A 20,898-nucleotide genomic window follows, 5' to 3' on the forward strand; every position below is an offset into this window, starting at 1 on the left:
TCCTGCTAGCATTAGCCAGACTGGAAGCAGATCCAAAATTTAGTACTGTTACACAGTACCTTTTTTATAGTATGATTAAAATAAAGTGTGTGTGTGTGTATAGTACACACACACACACACACACATACATATATATATATATATATATATATAGTCATGTTGAATCTTTTAATTTGATTTTATAATTTTTAAAAATGTTAAAATATTCTAGATGATTTTTTGTTGATAGTTATAAAGCTAGTACAATATATTAGAAAGAATGCTACTTTATCTTTCTTTTATAATATATATTTATATTGGCTGCCTAAATTGGAAATGAAAAATTGATTTCACTCTGCCCCCCCAATATTGGATATGTAAGTCTTTAGTCATATAAATGGAACACACATTATGTCTTTCAGGATAGATAGTTTACCTACAATCTCAGCCCTGAAATTTAATGGTGCTTTGAACATGGCAGTTGGAACATCTACAGGACAGGTAAATGTATTGCAAATGGAAACTGCAGTCTTTATGTATATGATGTAGAAAATGCCTTCTATTAGGTTGCTCACTATATTTTTAGGTCATAAATTATCCTTAGCTTCTGTAGAAATTACTCCATTAAGTCATCATTTCATGCTATAATTGTATTTTCCCTAGGCTTACATATTTTGTTTTTTGATTGAGATTTGGGTTTTTTTTTTGGGGGGGGGGGGGGGGCAATGAAGCAATTGGAGTTTGACTTGCCCAGGGTCACACAGCTATTAAATATTAGGTGGTTAGGCCAGATTTGAATCCGGTCCTTCTGATTTCAGGGCCACTTTGCCATCTAGCTGCCCCTAGGTTTACATATTTTGCAATAATAGAACCCTTGAGATTATTTTATTCACTTCCCTCATTTTTATAGATGAAGATGTTGAGAGAAGTTTAGTGATTTGTATTTGGTCATTTAGACAGTAAATAGAAGAGCCAAATTTAACCAGTGTCCTCAGACTGTAAATCTGATGTCTGTCTACTTCTCCCAAGCTGCATTTGTGGGGGGTGGGAGGGATGGGAGAGGTGGGGTATGGCAAGAGGTCAACATAAGAAATTTCCATTTGAATGTCTGTCTTTTACAAAATAATGTTGATGATGTTACTTAAGGTCCAATTACCCTTGTAATAAATTCTTCCATATCAGTGTCAGGAAAAAATGTGTCCCTTTGAATATGGATTTCTAAAAAACAATGTGAAATGAATATTATGAAATCCATAAAATACAATATGTTTTCCTTTGTACCTTTGCAGTCAGGAAACTCGGAGGAGCTAATTTGAGGGCTCATCTGAAATAGCTTGATTTATTTGAGCTACCTGGCAATATTAATTACTTGGCTCTTTACTCCATTTTCTTAGGTTTTATTATTTTTTTTCATTTTTATATTTTAGGTTGTTTAATTTTGTAGATACCTCATTTATTTAAGAGATAGATGTTATGTAATTTATTGATTTTTTTTTTTTTTTAAGAAACACATACCAAGGGCAGCTAAGTGGTGCAGTGGATAGAGCACCAGCCCTGAAGTCAGGAAGACCTGAGTTCAAATCTGGTGTCAGACACTTAACACTTCCTAGCTGTTGTGTGGTCCTGGGCAAGTCACTTAACCCCAATTGCCTCAGCAGAAAAAAAAAGAAAAAAGAAACACATACCAAAAAGAAAGAAAGAAAGGAAGAGAAAGAAAGAGAGACATATTTATTTGGGTAAAGCAAATAGTTCCTTCATTATGCCAGGAACTTTTCCTTTCAATGTTCAGGTGCTTCCCAAATTTAAGAAATTTTTCAATGGGAAGATCAAGTTCAACATTTATTAGGGAATCTCAGTCATGAGTAAATAAAGTACAAAAGGCCTATTTTCTAATCACGTTGGAAAGATTATTTTTTGAATATTGTTGAATATTTTGCTGAAGAGAGTATTAATAGTAAAATAATTAAAAAGGCACCACCCTGCTGGGAATCTAAAATAATTTATTTCAGTTTTCTTTGTGGTTATTTTGGTAATTCTAGATTTTTATAATATGGACAACTTTTAACTTTTTTTTTTTTTTTTTTTCAGGTTTTGTTGTATGATCTTCGTTCCAGCAACCCATTATTGGTTAAAGATCACCAGTTTGGTCTAGCTATTAAATCAATCCAGTTCCAGAATTCATTAGATTTAATTTTATCTGCAGACTCTCGAATCATCAAAATGTGGAACAAAGACACAGTAAGTGTCGTTGTCCTGAATTTCCATTTCTTCATTTGCCCTTTTGATATCATCTTGAAAAGATACTAATTTTTTTAAATTGGATTTTCTATTTAATCAGATGTAAAACAACTCTATACAAAGGGTAACTGAAGCAAATATTGCACTAGAGAATATGATTTTTTTTACAACATATATCCGAAAAAGAAAATAAGTAGTTCAATATATGTTAAACATAATAGAAATATATATTAAATCCAATATATGCATACATATTGATGATAATGAGTCAGCACTCATGGATACATCTAAAAGTTCCAATGATTTCCAGATTCAACATATGTGATAGTTGCCAAACAGCTTTAAAAAAGAAATGTCTGAAGAACAAGTCACCTTTTTTGATGGTACTTCTTTCCTCATTCTATCATGCAAGGATATACCCAAAGAGTATGAAAGAAATCTCTACTCTTTGCAGTTAATCTTGTATAGAAATTTGTGTCTCTTCCATGTTACTTTTGGGGTTGGACTTGTTAATGTCTTAATTCTTTTTACCAAGTTGTAAGCTTTTTGATAGCAAAAACTATCCTTCACTTTGTATTCTTGATACCTACTACAATTCCTTGTACATAATAGATCTTAATAATTTACATTTTATTGAATTTCTACCTTGAAAAGCACATGGCTTCTAGTTTTACAGCTTTAAAAAAAAACCAAAACAATTCTTCTTCCTTTGTCCCATCCTGATCCCTTTCTTACTGTAGAAAATGGCTTATCTCCCAGAGTCTTCTTTTAATTTTAAATGGCAAATGTATAAATTTCATTTGACTTTTTTTATTTGTAAATAAATACATAAACTATATATATATAGATTTTTTACTTTTCTGTCTTCCTTTATTGATCCCTTTCTTTATCTTTCCCATGACACTATTTTAGTAGTTCCTTTATGACTTGTTTTGTTTCATTTTCTGAATTGGATCATTTAAGATCTCAAGTGGAATTTTTGTAAGTAATTTTTAAAAAATGATCTTGCTCATATATCATTGTGTACAATTTGATTCAGATAATTTTTAAAAGATGATCTTGTGCTTTTTTCCTTCTTTGTTTTCATTTTTTGTTAATTTGATTTTCTTCCCTTTTGAATTGGTTAACAGACACATTTAATTATCAGATATTTATTAAAGATTGGTTAATTTAAATATGATATATTTTGTAAATAATGCATATTTTTTGCTTTAAAAAATTGTTGGTACTTAGTGTCACTTTGAATGAGTTTACTTAAGTTCTCTTGTTTGTTAAAATAAATTTTAATTGGCAACTAGGTAGCTCAGTGGATAGAATACCAGCCCTGAAATCAGGATGGCCTGAGTTCAAATGCAGCCTCAGATACTTAACAGTGATTAGCTGTGCAACTCTATGCAAGTCACTTAACCCCATTGTCTCACCAAAAATAAATAAATAAATGTATAAATTTAAATTTATTTTAGTAATTAATTTTCCTTTTTTTTTTCTTTTATAGGGGAAAATATTTACTTCCTTGGAACCTGAACATGATATTAATGATGTCTGTCTTTATCCAGATTCAGGTAACATATCAAATATTCATTCCAGTGTATGTGTTGGGCTTCAAGTTTATCTCGTTTCATAGGATAGACAGGATTTCTCTGGGTCAGACCAGTATTTGCATGATACATTGCTGGGAAAAAACCAAGAGCAGGAAGTGGTGTAGATGATTCAGAAAAGTTCATTCTTACCTCTGACTCACTTATCATGGTTATTAGTAGTAAGTTATTATAGGATGTTGATAGATATTGTGGCGTGGTGAAGTGGTATTTTTAAGATACACAGGATAACTTTATGTAATTATAGAATGACATTGCAATATAAAAACATTACATTTTAAAGCTGTTTGTATTTATTGAGGAATTCCTTGCTAATACTGAGAAATAAGCTCTTCATTTTATATAATTGGGGCTTTCTAATTTCCAGAAATAACCAGATCAGGAAATCTTATTTTCCCATAAACCTTTGAGGTTTAAGAGTTTGAGAAGAAACCTAGTTAGATTCTAATTCTTTTTTATGAAGTGTCCATGTCCATTTAATAGGCATACAAAAAAGGACCAAAGATCAGTTGTATAGCATGGTCATATGTAAGGAGAGTGTTCCAAGTATTGGCATTTCAACCCAAGAATCTCTTAAAACTTTCTGATTTTAATAAAAATCATTCTATAATAAATATATTAAAGCTGCAATAAATTAAATGCAGCAATTATGTTGATTTGAATTTTTTTAGACGTAACTGATGGAAATGAATATTTTAAAAAATTTATCCTTTGCAAAGCACATTCTTTGATGAAATCAATATATTACATTGTTTATCTTTATGTACATTTTCAAAAGATGATTTTAAAAAAGGTTAATAATGACCAAGGAACTTGTTTTGTAAGATCTATAAATATACTAGTGAAGAGCATTTTAATAACTATTTTGAGCTTCATTTATTTATATTTGGTTATCTTTACCTCAATAAAACTACATTCTCCATTCACTTTTTTTTTTAACAATTCTTAAATATTATAATTCAAAAATGAAAGAGTCCCTACTTTCAAGAGGCTTACATTCTATTCATTTATTCTATTCAAGAAATAAACTAATAAATAATAAAATTAGTAAACTCATGGTAATTTTAGGGAAAAGAGAACACCTATAACTAGGAAGATTAAGAAAGCTTTCTATAGGTGATGACACATAAACTAAGGCTTGAAGGAAGTTAGAGAGTGTGGATTGAGGAAATAAGGGAGATAGTTCGCTGTACGCATAAAGATTAATGCTTAAAAAACACAGAGGTAGGATTTGGCATGCAAAGTGGAATTAAGAGCAAATAGGCCTATTTAACTGGTACACTTAGTACATGAAGGGGAGTAAGTAATGTAGATAGATTTAATAGTAGGTATATGCCAATCTGAGGTTTTTGTATTGTATGCTAGAGGCTATAGCAAAGCCATTGTAATTTTTGAGTAAATGATATTGTCAGACTAATATAGTAGGAAGATTATTTTGTCAACTATATGTGGAGGAAAAATTGGAGAAAGGAGAAATCAGAAGCTGAGAGTCTAATTATAATAGTCTTAAAGTGAGACAAGATGAAATCTTGAGCTAGGTGATGGTTATATGAAGGAAAAGACTGGGATGGATGGAATTAGTAAGGAAGTAGAAATGATAAGTTTTAACAACTAAATTGCATCCGAGGTTGATATAATGAGAGTGAAAAGTTGGGACTCAGAATATGATTCTTGGTGAGTATTGGAAGGCTAATAGTACCTTTGAGCGGAATGGAATGAAATAGGAAAGTTTGGAGGAAATAGAAATTTTGAGAAAAAATTTTAATACCTTTTATTTAAAAAAAAATAATCACATTTTATTTTCAAAATAGATACAAAGATAGTTTTTAAATTCACCCTTGCAAAACTTTGTGTTACAGATTTTTTTTCCTACCTTTCCCTCTATTCTCTCCCTAGATAGCAAGTAATCCAATATATGTTAAATATATATATTCCTACATTTATCATGTTGCACAAGAAAAATCAGATCAAAAAAAGGAAAAAAAACAAGAAAGAAAATAAAAAGCAAGCAAACAATAATTACAAAGATGAAAACAATATGTTTTGATCTACATTCAGTTCCCACAGTCCTCAGTTTGGATGCAGATGGTTCTTTCTATCACAAGTCTATTGGAATTGGCCTAAACCACCTATTTTTGAAAAGAGCCAGCTGTATCACAGTTTATCATATACAATGTGTGTTGCTGTGTACAATGTTTTTTTAGTTCTATTCACTTTACTTAGCATCAGTTCACATAAGTCTATTCAGGCCTTTCTGAAGTTATCCTGCTGATCATTTCTTAAAGGATAATAATATTCCATTACATTTACCTAATATACCATAACTTATTCAGCCTTTCCCCAAGTGATGGGCATCCGCTCATTTTCCAGTTCTTTGCCACTACAAAAAGAACAAAATACAAACATTTTTGCACATATAGGTCCGTTTCCCTTTTTTATGATCTCTTTTGGGATATAGACTCAGTAACTCTTTGGAAATAGTTTTAAATTGCTCTTCAGATTGGTTGGATTAGTTCACAACTCTCCCAACAATGTATTAGTGTCCCAGTTTTCCCACATCCCCTCCAACATTCATCATTTTATTTTTCTATCATCTTAGTCAGTCTGAGAGGTGTGTAGTGGTATTGAGGAAAGTTCTTATATTCAGATAGAGATGTCTAGCTCTGGAGAGATATAAATCCTAGAAATACAGATTTGAGAATCAATCTGAGTAGAGATAGTAATTGAAAACTATTAGCTGATGAGATCCTAGAAGACGCCCTAGTACAAAGCCTTAGTAGAAACTCACTCACATGGGAAGATGGGCCTTAGATAGTGCTTGAGCTACAAATATAGTCAGAGGTGCCAGGGGACAATTAGAAAAGAAATATATATATATATATATATATATATATATATATATATTTGTTTGTTTTTTCATAATTATAAATTTTTATTGACAGAACTCATACCTGGGTAATTTTTTACACCTTTATCCCTTGCACTTACTTCTGTTCCGATTTTTCCCCTCTTTCCCTCCACCCCCTCCCCTAGATGGCAAGTAGTCCTATATATGTTGAATATGTCACAGGGTATCTTAGATACAATATATGTGTGCAGAACTGAACAGTTTTCTTGTTGCACAGGAAGAATTGGATTCAGAAGGTAAAAATAACCAGGAAGAAAAACAAAAATGCAAACAGTACATTCATTTCCCAGTGTTCTTTCTTTGGGTGTAGCTGCTTCTGTCCATCCTTGATCAATTGAAACTAAGTTAGATCTCGTCTTTGTCGAAGAAATCCACTTCCATCAGAATACATCCCCATACAGTATCGTTGTTGAAGTATATAATGATCTCCTGGTTCTGCTCATTTCACTTAGCATCAGTTCATGTAAGTTTCTCCAATCCTCTCTGTATTCATCCTGCTGGTCATTTCTTACAGAACAATAATATTCCATAACATTCATGTACCACAATTTACCCAACCATTCTCCAGTTGATGGGCATCCACCCAGTTTCCAATTTCTGGCCACTACAAACAGGGCTGACACAAACATTTTGGCACATACAGGTCCCTTTCCCTTCTTTAGTCTCTCTTTGGGGTATAAGCCCAGTAGTAGCACTGCTGGATCAACGGGTATGCACATTTTGATTACTTTTGGGGCATAATTCCAGATTGCTCTCCAGAATGGTTAGATTCGTTCACAACTCCACTAACAAAGCATCAGTGCCCCAGTTTTCCCACATCCCCTCCAACATTCATCATTATCTTTCCCTGTCATTCTAGCCAATCTGACAGGTGTGTAGTGGTATCTCAGAGTTGTCTTAATTTGCATTTCTCTGATTAATAATGACTTGGAGCATCTTAGAAAAATATATTATTAATGAAAGCTGAGGGAGGGACAACTGCCAAAATTAACAGAAGTAAAAAGGTAGAAAATGCCATTAAATTCGGCAATTAAGAAATAGTTGGTAACTTTGGAGAAAGCAGTTTCAATCAAGAGGTGTGGAAACCAGATTTTTTTTATGCTGTTGACAAATGAGAAATGGAATGAAATACAAGTTATTTTTCCTAGAAATTTAGGGATGAAAGAGAAGAGAAACAGAAGACAGTAAATAAAGAATATAAGAGGACAAGCCAAGACTGGATTACATTTGTGGATAAGAAAGAGTAAACAGATGAACATTATCACCCTCCTGTGCCATTTTTTAAGACCCCTTAATTCACACTAGTTCTATTATTCTTATATTCATTTATGTACTTTGTGAGATATATAAGCTTTAGTGGGCTCACCTGGAAACTTAAGCACCTACATTATTTCTATGGAAAAATTCATGAGTTCCAGATAAATATTTGTACATTTGGACCATAGTATTTCTGCAATACTGTATTTTTTCGATCTTAAATTGCTTGTGTTCTTCCTCTTAAGGAGACTGAAAGCAGAAAAGGAAAGACTGAAAATTTGGGAGATTGGATTGATTATCTAAGAGACAATTTTCCATAGGAGACAAGGATATGATTAAGTATACAATTGGCAAAGTGGGATTGGCATTTCTAAGTAGATGGGGCCTCTTCAGATACTAGAGCAAAAGAAATCAGGTTGTTGTTGAGAGATTTTGAAGTATAGACGGGATGAGGGGAAGGAAAGGAAGGAAGAAAAGGCTTAAGATGGAGAGCCTCCATTTTCTTAGTAAAATAAGTATCCAAATGTCTTCTACACAGCCTCATGAGTAAGGCAATGCCCATGTTAATTTATTTTACAAATGGCTGAGCTGAGATTCAATAAGGTAAAGTAACTTGCCTAAGGTGAAATGCCTATTAAGCAGCAGAGCTGGGAGTTAAGCCCAGTTCTTTTGACTTCAAGTTCAGTGTTGTTTCTTGACAATATAATGATACCTCATAAATATTTTCCTATCAACTTAAAATCTTTTTAAAATGTCTTTTTTATACTTTTGAAAATTAATTTGATCATATAAACCTCCCCTTCTCCTATTATCCTCTCAAGGGTTAAGGGACTGTCAACCATCCACATTATCCCCTAGTAATGAAACTTAGTTGAATCAAACTTCTTCTCTCACTTATACCTTTTTAAGAACTGGACTAAATAGCATGGAGAACTTTATGAGGATAGGACAGGGATGTGTTAGTTTTTTGGGGGGAAATGATAACTGTCTCCCAATATCTGAAGGGTTGTCATGAGGTAGAGAGATTAGGTTTATTTATTCTGCTAGCTTCAGAGGGAAATACAAAGATATAAGTAGAATATTTAGGGAGGCAGATTTCAAGTCAATAAGTTAGCCCCTTTTGAAAATAGATTAGCTTGAAGTAGTGCATTCCTTATTTTTTTTTTGAAGAATTTTTGATTCTTTCATTAGGTAGCTGGTTGGAACGTATGAATTATGAGGTCTTTTCCATTTGGTAATTAAGAAGGAATTAGGATTGGCTAAAGTGGGACTCTTGGAGCTTCTTGGGATAACTGTGAAGCTAGAAAGTTATATATAAATAATCTGGGGACAGGTGCAAAATGACAAGGGAGAAGATGCCAATGCAAACTTTACATCAAAACATTTGTACATTTGGACCATAGCATGTTTGCAATTTAGGGACTGTATTTTTTAATCTTAAATTGCTTGTGTTCTTCAAAAACTTCCATTTAATAAGCTAAATACATTGGTGCATATTGACATAGTTTCTAAGCATGGTATTAAATAAAGTTAAAACTTCCCAGCCTTTTTCTCCCTCTGGCAATGTTATTTACTTGTAGACTGTCTATGAGTAAATTGTATGAGACAGTGGCCAGTGCCAGATGCTTCAAAGGAAGACTTGATACTCTCATAGTATCTGATCATAAGAAACTAGACCATTGTAAGGTTCTGTGTTGACTTCAGGCTCTGAGTGCTTTTTGATCCTGGAAAAATTGGTTTTGTTTTTGTTGTTGTTGTTATTTGTTTTACTCTTGTTTCTTGGAAGGTCTTTGTATCTCTCCCTAAATTAAATTTCCTCTCAGTTGTTTGAAAAGAAACTTTTTTGTTTCTGTTTGTTAGTAACTTCTGGCATTCCTTAGGCATTATGAAATTGTTTATCTTTGACATTTATAATTGGTTTTTACTTTGACATTCCCCAGCTTAGATATAGCCAATCTGCTTATAGCTTTAATTCCATATATGGTTGTCATTAACTCATGCCTCAATGAAAAAATAAATCTAGCTCAATGTAGTAGGAGTTCTCTCATGTAATCAGATTAGTCTTTTCTGTGGTTTGATAGGTGTGGCTATATTCTCTTGTGAGATGCAGTGTTAAGAAACAAAGCCAGTGGAGACAGGTTGGGAAGCTGTCTTTTGATCAGAAAGCTTCTTTTTAGTTGGGAGATATTTCCTATCATTCAGCAAAAGCATATTAGTCCCTATGATTTTTCTTTTTTAATTATGGTTGAAGGCTTTTGAAAATTGCCTCAAACTCATTATTGTTTGTGACAATATTTGAGGCATAGTCATAATGTGCTTATTGTAGACTTAGAGTTTTCCTCTGAGTTTGAATTTTTTGTTTTGCCATAAAAATTATTAAAATACTAGGGGTTTTTATAGGGTTCAGTAATTATTGAAACTTTAGAATGAATGCTTCTGAATGTTGTGATATTGATCAGATAGCGTGTGTGTTTGTGTGTTTTATTCATTTGCTTTATCTGGATCTGAATTTTTGCCTTTCTAGACTTCTTTGGTGCTTTTGGTTTTCCATTGTTTTTTGAGGGTTTTTCTGTCAAGAAAGATTTGTTTTCCAACTTTGAGATAGGCACACTAACAAGTTATATACCATATATGACTTGGATTCAATGCTTAATTACATTATTTCTATGTGGCTAAGTGTTCATTGACCTCATTAATCTTAGCTTCCTTCATATCTATATGAAATTACTTTTTAATATCCAACCTCTTTAATTCTCTTATAATACTACACAAAGCTGATGACCAAAATCATTTATTTTTAAATACATTCAACTTACCAGTTAGCTGCTCATATATATGGGTATATTTATTGCTAATGATACATGTTTTGGTATTTTAAATGTAATTGTCTTCCTTTTTATCTTCTCTCTCCCACAGCTATAAATAGATCAGATAAAAAGAAAATAATGTATTTTCACTTAATTCAACAAATTCACCAAACGTTTATTGTTTATTGTTTATTGTCCTAGCTTTTGAGGGAAATAGAAAATTAGGTGTGTTTGTTGTCCTCATCAGACAACAAGTCCTCATCAGACTTATAGTATAAGGAGAAGAGACATACTCAAATAAGTATAATATAAAAATTGTAATGAAAACATGATAAATGAAGAGTTGAGTCAGAACCTGGATTCAAATTCTGATTCAAAATATCAAACATGGCATATGAGGGATATGTCAGGATTCAAATTCTGACCCTTCTTATTTTTAGATTGAGGAGTTTGGTTAGATGGAAAAGATCTTTTGAGTTCTAAGTTTAGTAATCATGAATACAGGAGAGGTGTTCAGATGTAAGACTATCTTGGAATTTGAAGCTATTTCCAAAATGTTCTGCTCTTACTTAAAATTTTATCAAGAACAGATCACTTTTGAGGTAGGGTTATGAGGCAAGACAAGCAGCAGTATTGTTGCTGTACTATAACTGACCTGAGAGACTTTGATAAAAAAAGCCCTTTCTAAAGCAAAAAAGGGAAATGAGTTTTCTACATAGTGTGAGATTATTATACAAGTGTCTTGTGTTTTCTACCGTTGTGCTGTTTAAAAATTAAGTACTAGAGAACAGAAAGTAAGAAAGACTTGAGAGATTCATGTAATCAATGTAGACTTGTCACTGAGATTGATAGAAAAATTGCTTATGATATTTTTCACTAATAGTCTTGATCATCTTTTTTACAGGCTGGCTTCTCGGTTTAACCCACCATTGCTATCATTAGAAACAGTTGCAGTAGGGTTCAACTATCAGTGAATGCGTAGTGTTAACACATGCTGTTCTATTACACATATCTACATAGTCATTTAGCAAATATTGACAAAGAAAAACAAAAATACACTTCTTGCCCTCAGAGCTCATATTTTAGAGAAGACATATATAAAACTGTACATACAAGATATATAAATGGGAAGTGGTTTTTCAAGGGAAGATACTAATTGTGGAGGAAGGAAAGAATAGGGTTACTGGGAAAAGCATACAAAAAGTGGAATTTGAAACTGAGTCTGGAAGAAATCCAGGAGGCAGAAATGAGGAGGGAGAGTGTTCCAGCCATGGGAGACAGGTATTGAAAAGGCATGGACTCTGGAGATTGAGCACTGTGAGGAATGTCAAGAAAGCCAATGTTATTGAATTAGAAAGCAGATGGAGGGGAATAAAGTGCAATAAGATGAGGAAGGTAGGGAGGAGACTAGACTGTGAGAGGCTTTAAATGCCAAAGAAAAGATTTTATATTATTTTCTGGAGTTTATTTGGTAAGAAAAATCTCAGGACTTAAGGAAGATTCCTTTGACACCCAAGTGGAGGATGCATTAGAATGGCAGTTGTGTAATAAACATAAAATTTGGAGTTAGGCTGCCTTAAGTCTATTTTGGTATTATCGTAAACTCTTCATTCTATATATACATCCAGTCAGTTTTCCAGTCTTGCCATTTCTACCTTTACCATATTCTCCTTTCTCCTTTACACCTTTATCATGTCTTGCTTAGTTTACTGCAACCTCCTTCACTCTAGTTTCACTGCTCCAGTCCATATTACATGCTTCTACCAAAGGCATCTTCCATAAGTATATATCTGCACTTAAGTGTGCATGTCATTCTTGTACTCAGTAAACTCCAGTACAAGAATTTATAAATGAAAGATACCTAGATTCTTGAGAAACTGAGGACAAAGTTGGGGGGAAAAAACCCAAAACCTCTCCATCCATTTGTCTCTACCACCTTTCTATCTGCTGATTACTTCTGAAAGGAATCCTAAAAGAAAATTCATAGGAACATGACACTCAAAATAAAGCAAAAATACAAGCAGCCAAGAGAAAGCAGCTCAGGTACCAGTGAACCACAGCCAAGATCATATAAGGCATCATAGCTTATACTTTAAATGAGAGATCTTAGAATGCAATATTTCAAAAGATAATTATATATTTATAATCAATTATAACTTAGGTAAAGTTGAGAGATGAGAATAAGAGTATATATATACATGGAAGAGAAGGGGTGAGGGAAGCATATAGATGACCTTTATTGTTTGAACTGGACAAAGCTTTGAACACACACATACAGATACATGCATAGGTAGGTGTGGGCTCATCCTCTCCAGTTATTTGGTATATAAATACATCAAAATCAACTTGGGAAGGAGAGTTGTCTAGAGGGAAGGGAACAGTCCTAAGCAAAGCAAACTTCTGATTCTGAATTGGAGATTAAAGGAAAATAAAAAACTATAATATAAATTTTTTAAAATGTGAAAAAAAAGAATTGTAATCAAAATAAAAAATGAAAAGAAATAGAATCTAAAGAGGGTGCCTATTAATCAGAAGTATTGTGATATATAAATATAATAGAATATTTCTATAACAAATTATGAAAAAGATGATTGCAGAAATCCTGAGTTCTAAGAATTGATGCAAAATGAAATGAGATGCAGGACAGTTTTTTTTTTCTTCAAAGACAACATTGCAAAGAAAAATGAAAAGAACTAAAAATTTAAAATCTTTAGTTTGAAAAAACTAAAGATCTCTGATCAGTGCAGTGATCAATCAGGATCTATCGTGAAACATTTTATGTGCTTCTTGACCTGGGTGATAGATTAAAGATTCAGAAAGAGATAAGCATTTTTGGACATGACCAATGTCCAAGGGTGTGTGAATTTATTCTCTGTGGTCCAGCCAAATCTGCTTCTACGTGTTCCTCATATATAACACTCCATTTCTTCTCTCCATGTCTTTGTACTGGCTATCCTTCCTAGAAATCTTTCTTCTCATTTTTCCCTCGTAGAATGCCTTTCCTTTGTTATAGCTTGTATACCATATTAGGAAAGGCAGCCCCTCATCTGCTAATGTCCTTCCTCTTAAATATTTAACTACTTTGTATACATAAGTCCATGTACTTCATTTCTTATAACATTTACATTCATGCACCATAATTCATTTAGCTATTCCCCAATTGATGGACACCTTCTCAGTTTCCAGTTCTTTGTCACACCACACACACACACACACACACACACAAATGGGACAGAATGAATTGATCATTTGTCCCTGAATTTCGAAACACAATCCTTTTGAGTACTTTAAAGACGAGGAACCTGAGGTTCAGAAAAATCATGGTAATTGCTTAGGGATACAGAGCCCATCTCCTTTTTCTTAGTTTAATTTTTTTCCCCATTATATAAGTTTTCATGGAATTAGAGGTCATTTAAAAAAATCTTCAGATGTTTAAATGTGAATAAATGGTTTTCTTTTGCTATTTGTTTACTATGTTGTTTTGTGTGTGTGTGTGTTTTTTTTTTAGGAATGCTTCTGACAGCCAACGAAACCCCTAAAATGGGCATCTATTATATACCTGTAAGTGTTACAGATAAACTGTGTGCTGAAAGTAGGAACAAGTGAAAACATGGTTTGTTTTTTAATTGCTATTACTCTGAATGAGTTTGAGTCTCCAAGGTGATCTTAATTTAAGGTACAGTAAAAGTGTATAGGTTTACTTCACTTTTTAGAATCAGAAAAATCATGTGGTAGGCAAATACTGAAACGTTCTTTTTTAGGGGGAGAACTAAGGGAACATAGGATTTTAGGACTAAAAACTTTATATTTTTAAAGTGTGTCTTTCTTTTTAATATCTCTTGTTTGAATACGTTTTCAAAATCTTACTTTACAGATTTTAGCCAAGAAAAGACCAGTCTTAGAAATTTAAGAGAAAAATCTGACCAATTTGTAATATTTGCCAGTTACTAAGTTGTTATAGTAGTTTCTTTTTTTTTTTTTTTTTTTAATTTAATAGCCTTTTATTTACAGGATATATACATGGGTAACTTTACAGCATTAACAATTGCCAAACCTCTTGTTCCAATTTTTCACCTCTTACCCCCCCACCCCCTCCCCTAAATGGCAGGATGACCAGTAGATGTTAAATATATTAAAATATAACTTAGATACACAATAAGTATACATGACCAAATATAGTAGTTTCTTATATACATTTATATATATATATATATATATTTTTTTTTTTTTTTTTAAGATTATTTAAAAGTCATCCTGCTCAATAATGTGTGCTGCCCATTTAATCTTCTCTTTTGTATGGGATCAATATTCTTTACCCTTCTGTTTGCCTGTCTGTCTCTGGACAGTGGACAACTTATCAATATTCCCTTTGTTATTACAGAGACCCAACATAGGATCTCTATATTGTACCTGGATGGGTTGTAGTTAAGCCAGACTTTTGACTCCTTAATTTTTTTTTATTATAGTTTTTTATTGACAAAACATATGCATGGGTAATTTTTCAACATTGACCCTTGCAAAAACTTCTGTTCCAACTTTTCCCCTCTTTCCCTCCATCCCCTTCTTTAGATGGCAGGTAGTCTCATATATGTTAAATATGTTAAAGTATATTTTAAATACAATATATGTATACATATTTATACAGTTGTCTTGCTGCACAAGAAAAATCAGATTTAGAAAAAAGAAAAAAATAACCTAGGAAGAAAAATAAAAATGCAAGCAAACAACAACAGAAAGAGTAGAAATGCTATGTTGTGGTCCACACTCATTTCCCAGGGTTCTTTCGCTGGGTGTAGCTGGTTCTGTTCATCACTGATCATTTGGAACTGATATGGTTCCTCTCATTGTTGAAGAGAGCCACTTCCATCAGAATTGATCCTCATATAGTATTGTTGTTGAAGTGTATAATGATCTCCTGGTTATGCTCATTTCACTTAGCATCAGTTCATGTAAGTCTCTCCAGGACTCTGTATTTATCCTGCTGGTCAATTTTTACAGAACAATAATATTCCATAACATTCATACACCACAATTTATTCAGCCATTCTCCAGTTGATGGGCATCCATTCAATTTCCAGTTTTTAGCCACTACAAAAAGGGCTGCCACAAACATTTTTGCACATGTGGATCCCGTTCCTTACTTTAAGATCTCTTTGAGGTATAATAAGCCTAGTAGTAACACTGTTGGATCAAGCACAATTTGACAACTTTTTGAGCATAGTTCCAAACTGCTCTCCAGAATGGTTGGGTCTGTTCACAACTCCACCAACAATTTATCAATGTCCCAGTTTCCCCACATCCCCTCCAACATTCATCACTATCTTTTCATTTCATCTTAGCCAATCTGTGTGGTATATAATGGTATCTCAGAGTTGTCTTAATTTGCATTTTTCTGATCAATAATGATTTGAAGCACCTTTCCATATGGGTAGAAATAGTTTCAATTTCATCATCTGAAAATTGTTCATATCCTTTGACCATTTATCAGTTGCAGAATGGCTTGATTTCTTATAAATTTGTTGACTCCTTATTTTTGGAAGATATACCTTTTTAAAAACTTCAGCATCTTACATTTTTCATTATTGAATTTCGTCTTTCTAGATTCAGTCTAAGGTTATACTCTGAACAGCTTTTGTGATTCTGGCTTTGTTATATAGAGTATCAACTCTCCTTTCTAGCTTTTTTCTCATTTATAAATTGCATAAAGCAAATTTAATATCTTAGGCATTTCACATAACCAGTAACCACTTTTATGTAATCGTAATTTCTTAGTATCTTTGAGATAAATTCAAAAGTGTTTGTAAATTCCAAGTGAGAGTTTTGGAGGTGGTATGATGATTTACTGCACATTGAGATGGCTTTGGAGCTAAGAGGACCTGTTTTAATTCTGCCTCCCCTGTATTGATTTTTTCAAAATACAAAATTCAGTGAATTGTTAAATCATATTGGTAGAAAAAGTTTCTTTATCTAGGAGTACTGCATAAATGAAATTACAGGTCTAGTTCTTATCCTTTTCAACTTTTTAATAGTAACAATTAATATTTCTTCTTACTCCATTCCCCATTAATTTAGACAAAGTCTCCCATGTTTCTTTCTCTGAATATCTCATATTGCATATTTATGTTACAATATTTTACTAAATTTGTAAACTAAAATTTGTTCATCCTTTTTCCTGTTAATAGGCACTCACTTTGTTTCCAAGTCTTTTCTAGAATACTTTGCTCTATGTGAGACCTTTCTTTTTTTTTTTATGATTGATACCTGTAGTATACATACCCATAAGTGTGATTGCTGCAAAGGATAAAAAAAGTAGTTTAGTAAAAAAAATTGTCTTTCACAATTCCTATCTTCCCCTTGCCACACCCACGGAACTGTTAGAACACTTCTAGCTCCAAAAGAAGTACATTCATTAATCTGTCTTCCAAAACCCTTTCAAATTTGATTATTTCTACTTTTTATAATTTACAGGTCCAATCACTAAATTGTAATTTCTCAAATTACTTTTTAGATCTTGCTTACCTTAATTTTTTTTTTACTTATTTTTTAACTTTATTAGTATAAGAAAGGACTAATATCCTGAAGATGTTTGAAACTTTTCTTGACTATTGTCATTTCATCCATCTCAGGTAAATTAGTGTCATATTGAATATCTGACTATTTAACAAGGAAAAAAAAAAACAGTAGATGGTTTTCTGGTGATAACTATATCTGGGGGCAACAAAGAGTCTTTCTTTGTTTAGGTAAAGATGTTGCAAGTTATATTAAAGCCTCCCTGTCAAATATGTAAAAACAGTTGCAATGTCATTTCTCTGGCAGTGTGTTATTGACACATTATTGGTTCACTTCATTTTTGTATGTAACTATAGCCCCCTTGTAATGCTATGTTTGAGGTTAAGAGAACTCAGGGGTTTTTGAAAGGCCATTCCCTAAAGTTTTATCAAACTGTTAGAAACAAAACTTTGATACATCCTTTTGAGCTCTGTCTTGTAGAGCAGCATTATCTTTTACATTTGGGAACTATGCTGTTGATGAAATTCAACATTAAGTTCTTTTGCATGTACTTTTGAATCTTTTTTCAACTACCACAATTCTTTCTGCATATTTTAATTTGTTTTATATTTATATATTAAGGAACTACATATAGAAACTTAAGGAAAAGATGTTAGAGTGAAACATTGATAGTCGTTTGAGCTGAAAGCTATTCATTTTAGAAGAATAAAAAGTTTCTGTAGATAGAGATTTTGTTTTCTAACATTAATCCTTTGATAGATCCATGGCTCCATTGGATTTTCCTCAGTGGTTCAGATCACTATTTTTCCAGTTTAATTATCCTCTGACATTCTTTTCCATGGCATCCCATAAATCCTCCATAAGAGGATCGAAATCATTTAGTATTTTGGGGACACTAGCATAACATTTGGCATCTCAGTGTTTTATTCCACAACTGGCTTATTTTTTTTTTAGTCTCATAGCAGCCAAATGTCTATTTGTTTATTTTTGCTGAGGCATTTGGGGTTAAGTGACTTGCCCAGGGTCACACAGCTAGGAAGTATTACATGTCTGAGGTCAAATTTGAACTAAAATCCTTCTGACTTAAGGTCTAATACTTTATCTACTGTACCATCTAGCTGCCCTCTAGACATTCTGCTGAATACAGGGAATACAAAGACCCCCCCCAAAAAAAAAAAAAAAAAAAAAAGGTTTTTATTTAAAGGAATTTGTTTTCTGTCAAGAGAGGTAACATATATACATAGTGTGTGAATAACTTGGGACAAGCAGTATATTTTATATGGTTTCATATTGTGACAGAAATATCCATGCACACATCTTTCAGCTGATGCTACTATGCTTACACGATGTCTGGTCTTAACCAGATGGAGACTACATTGAGCTGGTTTCTTTACTTTTGGTTAGTTTTTTGTAAATAAAGGAGTAGATTTCATGACATTCACATATATTTCATTGCTCACTTTTCCGGGAATTTTCTTTTTTAATTTCTGTCGTTTATTATTCCAAAGAAATATAATAATTGTAGCTCATGGATTTTGGAGACATTTTAGTAGTCTGATGTGTTGAAGTCCGGTATTTCAAGGATTATTCACATCTACGATTAAGAGCACTGGGTTATCTATGTTTGAAAGGGAGGCATTGCATTGGATCATTGATTAGGTGTCTTAATATTATAAGTGGAACAATAAATTTTAAATATTCTAGAATGCCCATAATTAAGGGCTAATTAAAAATCTGCTCCAACATGCCGAGTGTGCCAAATTTTTCTCCATTTTTTCTCCATTTATATTGCTGAAAGCCCACCTTGAGTTTGTGTTTCCTGACATCATACCCATTTTTGTATTAAATATATATATATAGGGGAGTGAAGTACTTTATAATGATAGTGAAGTCTGACATTCCACAGCTTCCAGAATCTTAGTGAACACCAGAGGGAAGTGTTGGCTAATATAGGAATAACTATCTTCTGAGGAAAAATAGAATTCTGGTTTTCTGAACAAAAATGGAATTTGATCTCTTACTATCTTTACTGAAATAAATATTCTTACTATCCACTGAAATAAAGTGTGATAAATCTGATCACTGAATATTAGAGTAACCTTTTACGGCTGCTGTGCTTATGTTCTGTCTACAATAGGCCTAGTAGAAATTAGGAGTCTATTGCAGGTATTTAGTGCTACTTCTGCTCTTTTTGTGCAAGATCCTATATTTTATATTCCTTTTCCCTTTCTATTCATATTGGAAGATAAAGGCAGGAGAACTTTTTCAGACAAACAATGGCAGAACTTAATTTGCTTTTGAAAAATCCTCTTTTTTTTTTTTTTGGTAGTGTGTTAAACATGTACAATTCTTATATATATATATTTCTACATTTATCATGCTGCACAAGAAAAATTAGATGAAAAAGGAAAGCAAACGAGAAAAGAAAACAAAAAGCAATCAAACAACAACAAAAGAGGTAACAATGCTATGTTGTTATCCATATTCAGTTCTCACAGTTCTTTCTCTGGATGCAGATGGCTCACTCCATCACAAATCTATTGGAATTGGCCTCAGTCACCCTACTGTTGAAAAGAGCCACATCCACCAGAATTGGTCATTGCATAATCTTCTTGTTGCCATGTACAGTGTTCTCTTGGTTCTACTCACTTCACAATAGTAACGTTTTGTGAAGAGCATGTGCTTTTTTTTTATTTATTAAAGCCAGAACAGTGATTTCATTTATTTAAGGAACTTTTAATGAGGCACTTTTCCTCCAGGCATGCAGATCTACATTTTATGTTCTGAAAGTTAAAAACCTTAGAGTTGACTTTTAGATGAATTAAGTTTGTTAGCTATAAAATACCTACCCTAATCCTCAAATTTCTTGACTTCTTTCTAGCACTATAGCTTATTGTTTGACAGAATGTCAAAGGACAAGATGTGACCATTTTCATGGTGAAAGAGAATGTTTTCCTGGGTCTTTTTCTGTAGCATGCTTTTGGAGTGTTGGGCCTTCAGCAATGATGTCAGAAGTTGAGATATATTTTTGATAATGTACAGTTACTAGCAGTTAATTTGCAGTAGTTCTTTTGAACTACTGGCCTCAAGTAATACTTTACAGTGAAACAGACCAATGAGTCCTTGCTGAACCTCTGGGTGTGCAAATTTAGCTTAGATATACCCTTACCACCCTGCTTCTTAGCAAGGTTCTTGTTCTTGGTTTGGTTTTCTGGAAGGTCTTTGAGCAGTCTTCTTTTTTGTAATCACCACAAGAGTAGCCAAGGGTTAAAGTCCAAATTCTTTAGTATCTCTTTCAAAGTCTTGTTTCCTCTCCTGAGGCCTGGTTAGCTTTTCTTAAAGGCCTTGCAGAGTCTTAGTTTCAGTGGAGAAACTAAGGAGAGCCTGCCACCACAGAGTGTGAGATGGGATGAATGAATCTGAGTCCAAGGGCTTGTGCTTCAGCCTCCAATCTGCTTCTCTTCCCTAGCTCTGAATCTGAGCTCTCTCAGTCCCCCAGAAGAGCAACCAGGAGCCTGACTGATGGTGGAAATGAATCTTTCCTCCTTGGCTCCAAGAGCTTGGCTTATATGCTGTACACTGAGTATAAACCAATCATTAT

At 33.0% G+C, this 20,898-nt stretch overlaps 1 protein-coding gene across 1 annotated transcript in view; it reads left to right on the forward strand.

Annotated features, from left to right (window-relative positions):
* NOL10 (nucleolar protein 10) overlaps nucleotides 1-20,898 on the forward strand; it is a 103,208-nt gene that overhangs the window by 25,698 nt on the left and 56,612 nt on the right. The window contains exons 10-13 of the mRNA XM_031951295.1: nucleotides 402-480; nucleotides 2,068-2,217; nucleotides 3,713-3,779; nucleotides 14,296-14,348. Coding sequence (XP_031807155.1) covers nucleotides 402-480; nucleotides 2,068-2,217; nucleotides 3,713-3,779; nucleotides 14,296-14,348 — 349 coding nt within the window. The remainder of the gene's footprint in view (nucleotides 1-401; nucleotides 481-2,067; nucleotides 2,218-3,712; nucleotides 3,780-14,295; nucleotides 14,349-20,898) is intronic.

Source organism: Sarcophilus harrisii, chromosome 2 (genome assembly GCF_902635505.1).
Source record: "Sarcophilus harrisii chromosome 2, mSarHar1.11, whole genome shotgun sequence".
In the NCBI taxonomy this organism is placed as follows: domain Eukaryota; kingdom Metazoa; phylum Chordata; class Mammalia; order Dasyuromorphia; family Dasyuridae; genus Sarcophilus; species Sarcophilus harrisii.